At 45.6% G+C, this 12,286-nt stretch overlaps 1 protein-coding gene across 1 annotated transcript; it reads right to left on the bottom strand.

Moving 5' to 3' along the window:
- Window positions 1–2,563: 2,563 nt before the first annotated feature.
- On the bottom strand, window positions 2,564–11,657 carry ADAMTS1 (ADAM metallopeptidase with thrombospondin type 1 motif, 1). The gene is made up of 9 exons (XM_011926484.1): window positions 10,476–11,657; window positions 8,597–8,943; window positions 8,117–8,249; window positions 7,256–7,423; window positions 6,534–6,820; window positions 6,133–6,319; window positions 5,843–6,018; window positions 4,698–4,873; window positions 2,564–4,535 (listed from the first exon to the last, which is right to left on the bottom strand). The coding sequence occupies exons 1-9, from the start codon at window positions 11,203–11,205 to the stop codon at window positions 3,836–3,838; spliced, it is 2,904 nt and encodes a 967-aa protein (XP_011781874.1). The 5' UTR covers window positions 11,206–11,657; the 3' UTR covers window positions 2,564–3,835.
- Between the last annotated feature and the right edge of the window lie 629 nt (window positions 11,658–12,286).

The following is a 12,286-nucleotide window of genomic DNA, read 5'->3' as shown; positions in this document are numbered from 1 at the left end:
GCAAAACCTCAGCTATCACCATTGCCTGCATCACCCTGGCTAACCAGTAGATCTTGAGTCTGTCCATGTGCCCAGTACATGACCACCACAGCTGTATTTGAGAAGGCCAACACACGAAGGCTATTTATAACCATGGAAATCTCACAGGGTCTAGGTTACTCCCTTCCCACCCACAACTGAGCTGGTACTCATACCCACTGCTGGGGGACCAGACAGATCACATCACTGGATCCCTTGCAGACATTCACCACCACCAGCATGGAGGATGGAAACCTCATTGGGGATGAGACCCAGAGGAGCAGCCGCATTCACAGTAGTCTGACCCTCAGGGACCACTACTCTTAGGGGTGTGGGAGTGCATCACATTCAAGGAGCATCCCATGGGACAAAGGAAACCAGATGCAGGCCTTGAGCCTCTGATCTTTCCACTGTGGAAAGTTTCTTTCATCAGAGGCATAGCTCATCATTTATACCTGCAACAGGAGAGAGCACAAAATCTCTCCTTCTTTCAAACAAGCGGTTAGTCAAGCTTATAAAATCAGGATGTGTGTTTTGAACTAATCTCAATTTGCTGCCAACATAGAGTATCTTAAACTACTCAGCCTACTGATGAAAAAAAAAATTTCACCAGCAGAGGGCTGAAAAACAATGTGGCAACACCAGAAATTTGTCTGACATTGCCTTGATCGGAGAGGATGATAGGAAATTTTTTGGCTGATTTTATCTCTTAGCGTCCTAAAGTTTAGTGTCGTTACTTACGTCAAATCAATCTAAGCTATTAAAAAGAAAAGAATTCTGGTGAACGAGGCAAGATCCAAAAGTGACTTTTCAATCTTATGAGCTATCATTTTAGATTTGTGTATCTCATTTTCTCAAATGGCATGTATAGTTAGTGAGGGTCAGGGCATTTCTCATGTGTATTCTCCATGTCACTTACTGTGGGCATTTGTACTGCACTAATGTAGACAAATGATTTAATGTGAGAGGTTGCTGTTGTAAGTGGCAAGTTAGGTCACTGAACTGAATGGTTAAATTCTGTGTTTAAATGAGTTCTGGAGGACCAAGAGTAGTTCCCACAATGTGAGAAGGGGACTTTAACTTTCAGTCCTTTGGTCTAGTAGGTAGGAAAAATCATAGCCAGAAATCAATTTGATTCTCTGCACCTGTACACCTGACTGCTGAGAATGATATGTTCAATTGCTCAGGGGAAGAACACTTTGAATAACTGAGAGTAAGTTAGAAATTATCATCTGTACGTAAAAACTAGCATGCTATATTGTAATAATGATATGGTTTGACTGTGTCCCCACCAAATCCCATCTTGTAGTTCCCGTAATTCCTGTGTGTTGTGGGATCCAGTGGGAGGTAACTGAATGATGGGGGTGGGTCTTTTCTGTGCGCTGTTCTTGTGACAGTGAATAAGTCTCATGAGATCTGATGGCTTTATAAAGAGGAGTTCCCCTGCGCAAGCTCTCTCTTTGCCAGCCGCCATCCATGTAAGACATGACTTGCTCCATCTTGCCTTCTGCCATGACTGTGAGGCCTCCCCAGCCATGCGGAACTGTGAGTCCATTAAACCTCTTTTTCTTCCCAGTCTTGGGTATGTCTTTATCAAACTGCAACAGGAGAGGGCACAAACTCCTCCTTTCAGGGAAAAGGAGAAAAACGTACAGTTCAAAATGTCTGTGGTTAACCACATAATCTGTCTTCTAGTAAATACTATTTCCTGGGAGAAGTGTAGTTACTTTGGAAGGAATCTGAACTTTTAAAGTTATTGATGTACCACTTAGTATTTAAAAGACAGTGATTTACAGAAAGACTACCCAGAAAGGCCTGGGCTTTCCAAGGTTTCTCCAAAACCCCTCAGGTATTCCTGATGAGCAAGTGAGACATTTAGAGGGTTTAACTCACCGTGTATGTCTAACTTAAATGTAATCTATGAGTCATTGTTTTCTAGTCAATAGCTAAATACTTTCACATATTTTTACTTATGGGACATAATTGAGGAAGAGATACAGATTCAAAAAGCATCCAGAATTGAAAGCTCTTTCCATTTAATTTATGGTATATACCAGGGTTGGCAAACTGAACCTACAGAACAAATCTGACCTACTATTTGTTTTTGCAAATAGTTTTATTAGAACACAGCCATGTCCGTTCATTTATTCATTCTTTATGGCTACTTTTGTGCTACAACAGCACAGTTGAGCAGTTGCAACATAGATGGTATTGACAGGATAGCTGACAGGATTGACAAAGTTGCGAATATTTACCTTTTGGCTTTTTACAAAAGAAGTTTGCCAACCACTGGTGTATATTATTAGATACATTAGTAACAACTGACATCATAAATTTCTTTTTAGCAATCATGTATATCAAGGATACAAAAAATGTATTTCACTAGAACAAAATCTTCTATTTGGCCATCTTGCCTCACCTTCCTCTAGAACAAAATCTTATTGCCAAATAATTTAAGAAAATAATTTGGTCTTCTGATTCAATGTTTGTGTCTCAGGTTTCCTTCCCAGGAATTAATTCCCACTTCAAAAAACAGACACACACATTCCAAAAGTGTTCTTTTATTTCTAGTAACATATATTGTATAAATACTCTATTTTATATGCACTTTCACAAAAGCGATATAATTTAAAAGTTTTTTCATTAGAAATAAATGTATAAAAATAAATATGTTATTATAGGCATTTATTACTAACTATAGTCCTTCTTGGAAGGAACACCCAAACCAATACTTATAAAGTACATGTAATTTATAGTAACATATTTTACTATATACATATGGAAAAAATCGTATTCTCACAGAAGAGCTGAACAGACATTCATCAGGATATGACTGTTGGACCAGCTGCTGGAGATGGACCTGCTACCTCTCAGCAGCTTCCCCACCACAAGTGATCTCAATGTCCCCAAACCTGTGGGACCCTGTTCTACACACCTCATTTTTGCTCCGGCATTTCATCCTTCTTGTGTGATTTTACTGATTTTCATGAGACACAAATTACTTCTTTACATCCATATTCCCAAAGTAGGGTTACATGGTAGGAAAGAAAGGAAGTTGGAGGTACTAATCTCACTGTGTCTCCTCTAGTTTTTACCAGCACCTAATGCTTCACTGCTTTTTTTTTTTTTCCATTGTAGACTTTAATAAATACATGGAATTGTTTTTTCCTCAAAATGAATTACACAGATAACGACTGAGATGGTCAAAAAAGTTAAGAGGAAGCCGTTTGAGTCATTTCACGTTGCTGAGCTTTTCTCTCATGTTGAACAATCTGAAGTTTTAATTCTTGGTAAAAAGAATGTATAAATATTCTCTGAAACCATAGCAGCCATAAACAGTGCTGGTCAAAGGTCCTATTTGGACTCCTTTCTCCCCCCCTTGTTAGTGAGGTAAAGTAAAACAGGTCTTAGTAAAATCTCACCTTTCTCCTACTTTTCCATTTCCCAACCCCCATGATACAAAGTATTTGATAAGTACCAGGAAACAGGGGTTGTAATGGTTGTAACTTTTTTTTTGACAATTGCTTCATTTTTTTCAAACTTGTAATAGATGTAACAAAAGAAATAATAATAATGCCCGGGGCTTTATTATGCTATATCACTGCTCAGAGGTTAATAATCCTCACTAACTATCCTATCAAATTTGCAACTGGCAGTTTACTCTGATGATTCAACTCCTTTTCTATCTACCCCCACAATCCCACCTTACCGATACACCTCACTGGTTACTGGCAAGATACGCTGGATCCCTCCAGCCTTCTTGCTTTCCACACACCAGCCCTTCCTCACTTTGCCTTGCCCTCAAAGCTAACACCACTTAACTGCATTCTGCCATTGTGCAAAAGTCTATGAAATGTTTAGGTTTCTTTAAAGGATCACAGCTCTCATGAGATAACACGCCCCCATCATGGGACAGACATTTCAAGCTTCTTTTTTTGTAACCCTTCCCACAGGTCTTAGAACATGATGACCACTCCCCCAGCTGCCACTGGGGACAGGGATGGTCTGCACAAGGTCTGGTGCTGGCTGGCTTCACTTCCTTTGCACACTCGGAAGCAGGCTGTCCATTAATGTCTCGGCATTCTACCAGTCTTCTCTGCCAACCCAATTCACATGACTTAGAACATTCGCCCCACTCTTCTATGACCCATGCTGAAAAAGTGGGGATAGCATTGAAAGATTCCTTCTTCTTCTTTACGAAGTAGGTGTATTTAATTTTAGGTCGAAGGGCATTGCCCACAGTAAGAACCTGGATGGTCAAGGGCTCTTTGAGAGGGCTAAAGCTGCGAATTCTCTCCAGTGCTGCAGAGGAGCCACTGTACCTCAAGACAACACCTTTGTACATAATGTCTTGTTCTAAGGTGGACAAAGTGTAGTCACCGTTAAGAATATAAGTGCCATCGACAGCTTTGATGGCGAGAAAGCTGCCATTGTTCCTGGAACCCCTCTGGTTCCGCTGTTTCACTTCGATGTTGGTGGCTCCAGTTGGAATTGTGATGATATCATGATATCCGGGTCTGCAGGCGACAAAAACAGGCATAAATCTCTGAATCAATGGCTAATGAGATTATTTAGCTTAAAAACACATTAATCTTTTATGAGATACGTTTTTTTTCCCCAGACCTGTTGAAAGGCCCATTTAAATTATAAGGTCTGCGAATAGGTGTTTTAAAACTTACTTTGCACTAGTAACTGATCCTGATATTTTCTTACAAGTAGATCCATTTCCCCCACAAACACCACATTTATCAAACTTCTTTTTGGAGTCTATGATGCGATCACAACCAGCTTTTACACACTGTCCTTGCACACAGACAGAGGTGGAATCTGGGCTACATGGAGTACCATCTACAACCTGAAAAAAGGACACATGTCTAGTGTTACATACAAGCAAAGGAAGGAGATGCTGCAGTGACAAGTTTAAACATATTCTCTCCACTTTCCTGACCGTGCTAATTGAAAACAGTACCCTCTACATATTATGCATTTCATGCATTTACCCTTCACTTTGGCATGTTTTTCAATGCTACATATAGACATCTGAAGAAATTAGGGATTTTTAAAAATTATGTATCTATTGACCTAGCTCTCCTCCAACTAAGGTCAATGAAAGTAGAGCTCTTTGTCACTTTGATTACTGCTGATCTTCAGAGCTTAGAATAATTAATATCTGGCAAGAGTAAGTGCTTCATAAATCACTTGCTGAATACTGAATCTGCAACTTGGGAGTATTTTCATAGCCCATGGTGCTAATGACACATGATCGTCTCAATCACATTAAATTCCATTTTCTATCTCAGAGCCAGATGTATTCCCTTAGCAAAGCAGCAAAAGAAATGATGCTTTTCCTAGTTCAGTATGTGTTTTCAAACACAAAAATGATCAATACTCAGACTGCCATTTCAATTATTCTGTTTGCACCTGCTACTGCTAGTTACCCAGTAACAAGTATTTTGGACCATGCATAAACTATTTTCCAAAACTAGTGGTTACTGTGTGAACATATAATGTATCTAACTATGAGCGGTATGTGAAGCCTAGTCACACAGAGGAGTGCTTGATTGTCCAAAAAGCTTCTCCTTGTAATAAAAGAGTAATAGTGAACAATTGCAAGCATCTGAAGTGTTAGATTTAAGCTTCATTCAAAACTGAAAACAACACTAAACTCAAAGCAGGCAGTTGCCAATTAATGTAAAAGAAAAGGAGTTCAAATGTGAAATTGAAGATATGTTAATATGGAAAGCAAAGAAAGTATATCAAAAATTACTTGAAAAGGTAGCAAGCCTACGCCTAAGTTTTTAGGTAAAAATAAGGTAAAAATTACCTTGGGCTGCAAAACGAAGAAGTAGCCAATGCCTTTGGCTTGGCAGATGAGCTTACACCTGTCCTTTGGTGAGACGCCAGCGTACTTGGGAATCCATTCTACCGCGGGTCCACTCCCAAAGGAAGCTTTTGAAAACTCGTTGTGTGCCTCACATTGTTCCTCTCTAAAGGTTTTTCCTGGAAAGAGAATAATGTGATAACGTTATCAGTTTCTAATCTTGAGCCACCTGTTTGTGGGTACATCTTTTTTTTTTATCCCACTTCTTAAAATCAGAGTCCGTTGCTCCTCACCATTATTGTCTGGACAGTCCTCAATGTTACAGGATCTGTAGCGTACTCGCTTGCCTTCACAGTACTTCCCTCCATTCTTTGGGACTGGGTTATCACATTCCCTCATCGTGTACTGGACTCCTCCACCGCACGTTCTTGAACAGTCTCCCCAAGGTCCCCACATCCCCCAGCTTCCATGAAAAGGAGTCTAAATGGAGACACAAATCATCAGCATTAGAATTCTCTAAAGAGAACTTTTAGGGTGTCAAAGAAAACCACATGGGACAAAGAATCAATTCTAAAAATGAGCCATCTCGCATTCCTGCTAGAGGACACAGATGGGGATGTTTAACTTGGTATCAAATCTTTTACCATCACTTTGTTCTTTTCAATTCTGAATGTGTTTCAGTAGAAAAACTCACATCAAAATGCTTTCTGTCGGTTTTGTTCACACATTTGCCGTTGATACACCATTTCCCTTCTCCGCAGCTGGTGCCATCTGCCCACGGGAAGTGTTTGGTTTGGCACACCAGCACTCCGCCAGAGGTGCCGGTACACCACAAGGTGCTGCACGTGCTAGCTGCATCAGGGCAGTGTTTGGAGTCCTCCCCAAATGTAAACTGGCACTGCCGGTTGGCATCGTATGAGGTGCCAGGGAGATCGCCTGGGAGCTGTATGGGATTCTGGGGCTTGTCCATCAAACATTCCCCTGCAAAGCAAATGCCAACCAATATTAATACAGAGTTAGTGAGGGCATGCAGAGATAGATCCCATTTCGGAAAATATTTATCATATGAGAAAATAGATAGCAAAGTGATTTGAAAACTGTAAAGCTGGGGGAGGAAAATGCTAAAGAGATTTAGATTGCTATTAAGATCTTATCCTCAATGGAGTATTTCTATATTAACAATGACAGGAAGTTATTGATCTGCTAACAATGTGAATGAATGGACTTTGGGAGCTACTCAACGAGAAGCACTATTTTTTATTTGGAATTAAGATCTCAACAGTTAGGATCTTGACAGAGGAAAAGCAATGTTTAAGTGGGGAAAATAAAAAGAACAAAAAGGAAAGAGTTCATTTAACTAAACTTTATGCATGAAAGGTTGGATGCCATCTAGAGAGAGTAGCTGGAACATCTCACCATGACCATTATCCAGAAATGATGTAATCATGTAGGCACTGCAAGGAGACCAAGGCTGGCTATGGTCCAAGTTGGAAAGCATTGACGCCATCATGTGGGAATCCTGGCTCACACCATTAAGGCTGGCACACTGCTTTGCATCATCATGTGGCATGTTAAACACGTGGCCTAGGAAGCAATCCAAAACCCACATTAAAATGTGGATCATGGCTCAGTGTGGTGGCTCTCACCTGTAATTCCAGAAGCTGAGGCGGGCGGATCACTTGAGGTCAGGAGTTCAAGACCAGCATGGCCAACATGGCGAAACCCCGTCTCTACTAAAAATACAAAAATCAGCTGGGTGTAGTGGCGTGCACCTGTAATCCCAGCTACTGGGCAGGCTGAGGTAGCAGAATCGCTTGAACCCAGGAGGCAGAGATTGCAGTGAGCCAAGATCACGCCACTCCACTCCAGCCTGGGAGACAGAGGGAGACTCCATCTCAAAAAAATAAATAAATAAAATAAAGTATGGATGATATGCAGCAGGTTCTTTTTTCCCAACAGGGATTCATTCATTTGTCCCAAAATAATATTTCTAAAGGAAGAAATATATTTAGGAGACCGGCTATTTTGGAGACCATGTCTACTTTTCACAGGGTGTAAACAAACATACACATTTCCAAATGTCCAGAGCTACTACTATCTTATTTTTTACTTTAATAAAAATGACCATGTTTGAAATAGTGAAAAAATATTTTCTATAGTTTCTAAGATGTACTAGGACCTAAAATAGCAATATAACTTACAGACTCTCCTTCTTATATTGTTTTACCAGTTTACATTTCTGAATTGGGCTTAACTCCTACTTGGAAGCAGCCTTACCTAATTCATGCGCTGTGGTGAAGGCAGCTTGTAAACCATCATCTTCTATGACAGAGCAGCTTCTGCTCGGATCACACACAGTTCCAACATCAGCCATCCCAAGAGTATCACATGTCTGGGACCCACACAAGTCCTACGAAAAGCAAAGGTAAATCCTTATTAATAAGGGGAGCATGAACCTTGGGATCTAAATTTTTTTGGCAGGGTGTGCCTTCACATATGCTTTGGAGCATCTACATTCATTACTGTTGACATAAGATTTCATGTGACTTTAAGCAAGCTTTTTTCCTAATGCTTTTAAAATAGAACTGTGAAACTTGAAATATTAAAATTACAGTAGAAATAAGTAAGATAAACCATGCTAGCCAGTTAAAAAAGGTTAACCGCAAAAACACTGGTGAAATGCCTTGTATATATCTTTTTGGTACAATGTAGACTCCTAAGAGGACAGTCTCACAACTGGTACCTTCTTCCTCTTACCTGTCTGGTGAAAAGAATTGCTGTGTCATAGTGCTCTGCATCCCGGTCACTGGGTGGGTTGTGCTGCTTTTGCCAGTTGCAGAAGTTCCGCAGAGTGAGGGCAGCATTGGAAGTCACTTCCGGCCCCTTCTGTTCATCGTGGATGACCAAGATCTTCACCACCACCAGGCTAACTGAATTACGAATGCTGGGGTGTTTGTACAACCTGGCTGCCACCGAAAACAACGTGAGAAGGTAATGCTTTAGACCACTGCCGTGGAATTCTGCCATCGACTGGTCTGCCACAAGCATGGTTTCCACATAGCGGTGACTGGACACAAATCGCTTCTTTCTTATGCTTCCAGTTCCTGTAAAGAAAAAAAAAGAAAGTTTGCTACGGTCAGGCTGTCCAAGAATAGTTACCTTTCTAGCATATATTAGGAAAGCCTAACCAGTCAAAGCAAACAAAGCAAAAATATACCCGGAACAACAAAAACAAAAATATTTGCATCTCTTCACTCAAAGTGTTATTTTTAAAGTTCTCTCCTCTCCTTTAAATAAAAAGACCACGCGCTCCTCTGCATGGTCAGGCTCTTTCTGTGTGTGTGTGAGCAGGATTTCTTCTGTTCTCTTTGAAATCCTACAGTCTGAACAAGGCAGTTTCGCACATCATCCTGCCCAATTGTAAAATCTTGGAGCAAGGGTGGCAGGCAGAGGCCCTGAGTCACTCTTTCACAGGCGAGGGCTCAAATCCTGAATGAGATCATCGGGCTCCACGTGGAAGGCCTCGGGTAGGGCCTGGGCTGCTGCCAAGGGGCCGGGCCTTAAGGAATCTCAGACTGCACAGCTCTGCTGTCTCATTCCAGAGGTCCCTGGGGTGCTCCGCTCTTGCCAATTCCGGGCACAAGGACCACCCACTCTGCCCAGCCGCCTATGGCCCCACTCCCACTGCCCCAGGGAAATAAGTTCTGACTTCCAGGCAAGATTGATTATTTGGAACACAGTCTTCCACTCCGGACTGAGACCCAACCCCTGGGGAAAGTCCTGAACTGGGCTGCGACCACTTTGTTGCCAGGAGCAGAGGAGCAGGGGAAAAGGGGAGAATTATTTAAAAAATGACACGCGAGAGAGTTAAAGAAGGAAAAAGGCACCAAAGTGATAAAAAGAACTGGAGAATAAGCACTGCACACAACAGAGAAGGCGCAGCAGGAAGGACCTGCAGTGACTTTCAACAGTGCTTGAGAGCAGAATTATGGCCGCGAGAGGGAGTGCAAACTGGGAGGCGGGGCAAGCCCGGGAAAGACCTCCCAAGCAGGTTCTGCGGAGGGGCCCCACAGCCTTCAGCCGGCCCGGGTCAGCCTTATAAGGGGGAGAGGGGACAGAGCCTGCAGAATAGAGATCCTAGCGTAGCCGCTCAGGGTACCTTCCTTGGTCACCATTGGTCCTCTGCCCTCTCCACATCCGCCCTCCCGTGAGCGCAGGATGCACGCACAGGCAGCGATCACAAAACTCAGCGCAACATTGCAACCCGGACAAAAGGCACACACAAAATCGTTAAAAAGAAATACACAGAGTGGAAAGAACTCGCACAAGCTCCAACTCTAAAGGTGGAAGGAGTCAGGCTACAAACTCGCCCTCCCGGCCTAAATGCTTTGCTTTAGTTTGCAGAAAATCGTTTGTCAGTTTTTTTCTTGGTTATTCATTATTCGGCCAAATGAAAGTGTGTTTTCTAGCTGAGTTCACCAATCCAAACCTCAAACCACATTCCTCCATTCCAGGCCCCCGTTCTGTCCGCGGACTTATGCTCCTGCCTGCCAGCAGGAGTCTACCCTGAAATCGCGTGGGATAGAGAAAGTGAGAGGAGGATGAATGAACAGACCAACGAGAGGAATTCTTCTACCTGTGGGCTGTCCTACGCGTTGCAGTGCCGGGTCCTGCAGCGACCACTGAGCCCCTTCGTCCTCGCCCTCATTCCCTTCGTCCTCGTCTTCCGTCTCCGCTTTCCCAGTCGGCCGGGGCTCGTCGTCCACGACCCCGCACGTGCCGCCGCCGTCGCCCTGCCGATTCCGCCGCAGGAGGTGGAACTGTAGTGGTGCCGGCGGCTTCTCCCCTGGGGCGACAGTGGCGAGGCGCTCGCTGGCGGCGGGCAGCGGCTGGATGAAATACGCCTCGCCCCGCAGGTAGAAGGCGCCGCGCACGCCCTCGCAGAGGCTGAGGGCGGCAGCTGAGCTGGGATCGCCATTCACGGTGCCGGAGTAGAAGCAGTGCGCCAGGTCGGGTTCCGGAAGAGGCGTCTCGGACCCGGGTTTGCGCCCCACGTTCTGGAGCGTGAAGCCGGGCGCCAAAAAGCTGCTGTCGGGCCGCAGCTCCAGATCCAGCTGCTGGTCAAAGGCGTGCAGGCGGAGGCGCGTGGTCCCGTGTCCCGGGGCGCGCTCCAGCTCCGGCACCACCAGCTCCTCGTCCTCCTCGGCGGGGCGCCCGAGTGCGTCCGACACCGCCAGTAGCGCCGCGGCGAGCAGCAGCAGCGCGGGCACGGGCCCAAAGCTCCGAGACCCCGGAGCCCGGTCCGCGTTCCCCATGTCGCTGCCCAGCTTGCGCCTTCCGAACCCCTCGGGTACAGCTCGCTGCATTGGAGCCCCAGGAGACACCGCTCGCAGCAGCGCACGGAGCGAGGGAGCTTTAGTTCGGGTCGGGAGAGCAAAGCCTCTCTGGCCTGCTCTGGATTGTTAAAATTAACAATTTCTATTATTCGTTGGAAGGGCGCGCAGAGCCGGCTACAGCCGAAGCTCCCGGAGTCACTAAGAGGAGGCGCTGCAGTTCTGCCTGCGCGCGGGAAGTTTTTCTTCCAGCGCAAAGTTGGAGACACTGAGAGGCAGGCGCAGGCAGAGTGGCTCTGCGGGGACAAGAAGCGCTCTGGGGCGCCTCCGGGGCTGAGGCAACGCGGAGATTGGTGCCTGGCGCCCCTCTTCGGCCTCCGCCTTGGCTGCGGTGTTGCTCACTCTGCGCAGAGCTCTCCCCTCTCTGTCCGGTAGCGCACCCTGGCTTTGCAATAGCCCCTGGGTCGGAGCCGCTTTCCAGCGAGTGCAAGAACCGAGCAACCGAGCGGTCCTTTTATAGTGGACCGTGAAACCACCCGCCCCCCCCCCACCCCACTCCTCCCCTTTGGCCCTTTTCCATCCCAAAGACGCCGCCCCCGGCTCCGTTGGTGCTAAACCGCGCTCTGCGCTGCGGGCTAGGGAGGGGGAGGGGGCAGCCTCCGCCCTGGCTCCACGCCACTGCTCGTCAATCTAGGGGCGGAAGGGGCACTGTGACCAGCACTTTGTACTGCTGGGGCCGCTCCAGGGAGAAGACTCTCCCTTCCACCGCTCTTCTCCCTCGCCGGTTTCCTGGACCACCCTTCCTCCCCACCGCCCGGTTGCGGTAACTCAGTTACCGCGCTGGGCTGCGGTTCCCGGGCAGGAAGGTTCGGGTGGAGAACGGAGTCCCTTCCCCAACATTTCCCTATCCTGGAGCTGTCCTGAGTCTCCTTCCCTACTCCCTCAGTTCTCTCTTCCCCAGTCTAGGAGATGAGCTAGGGCTACACTTTCTAGAAAAATACCCCACCCCACTTCTCCACCTTCGCAGCCTGCCAGGATCTCCTTAGCCGCCGCCTGCTCTCTCTTTGCCCCAACTTTTCTCGGGAAAGCTTGGTTGGCCCTGCGCTTCCCCCAG

The sequence above is a fragment of the Colobus angolensis genome, unplaced genomic scaffold (assembly GCF_000951035.1).
Source record: "Colobus angolensis palliatus isolate OR3802 unplaced genomic scaffold, Cang.pa_1.0 Scaffold69, whole genome shotgun sequence".
Classification (NCBI taxonomy): Eukaryota; Metazoa; Chordata; class Mammalia; order Primates; family Cercopithecidae; genus Colobus; species Colobus angolensis.
Note: the sequence above shows the minus strand (reverse complement) of the source record. Positions and strands in the feature narration are given on the sequence as shown.

Coding starts and splice junctions, on each gene's coding strand:
- ADAMTS1 (XM_011926484.1), bottom strand. CDS start 11,205: ATGCAGCGAGCTGTACCCGAGGGGTTCGGAAGGCGCAAGCTGGGCAGC. Junction 8,250..8,596: donor CAATTCTTTTCACCAGACAG/GTAAGAGGAAGA, acceptor TGCTTTTCGTAG/GACTTGTGTGGGTCCCAGAC. Junction 6,821..7,255: donor ATTTCTGGATAATGGTCATG/GTGAGATGTTCC, acceptor TTTGCTTTGCAG/GGGAATGTTTGATGGACAAG.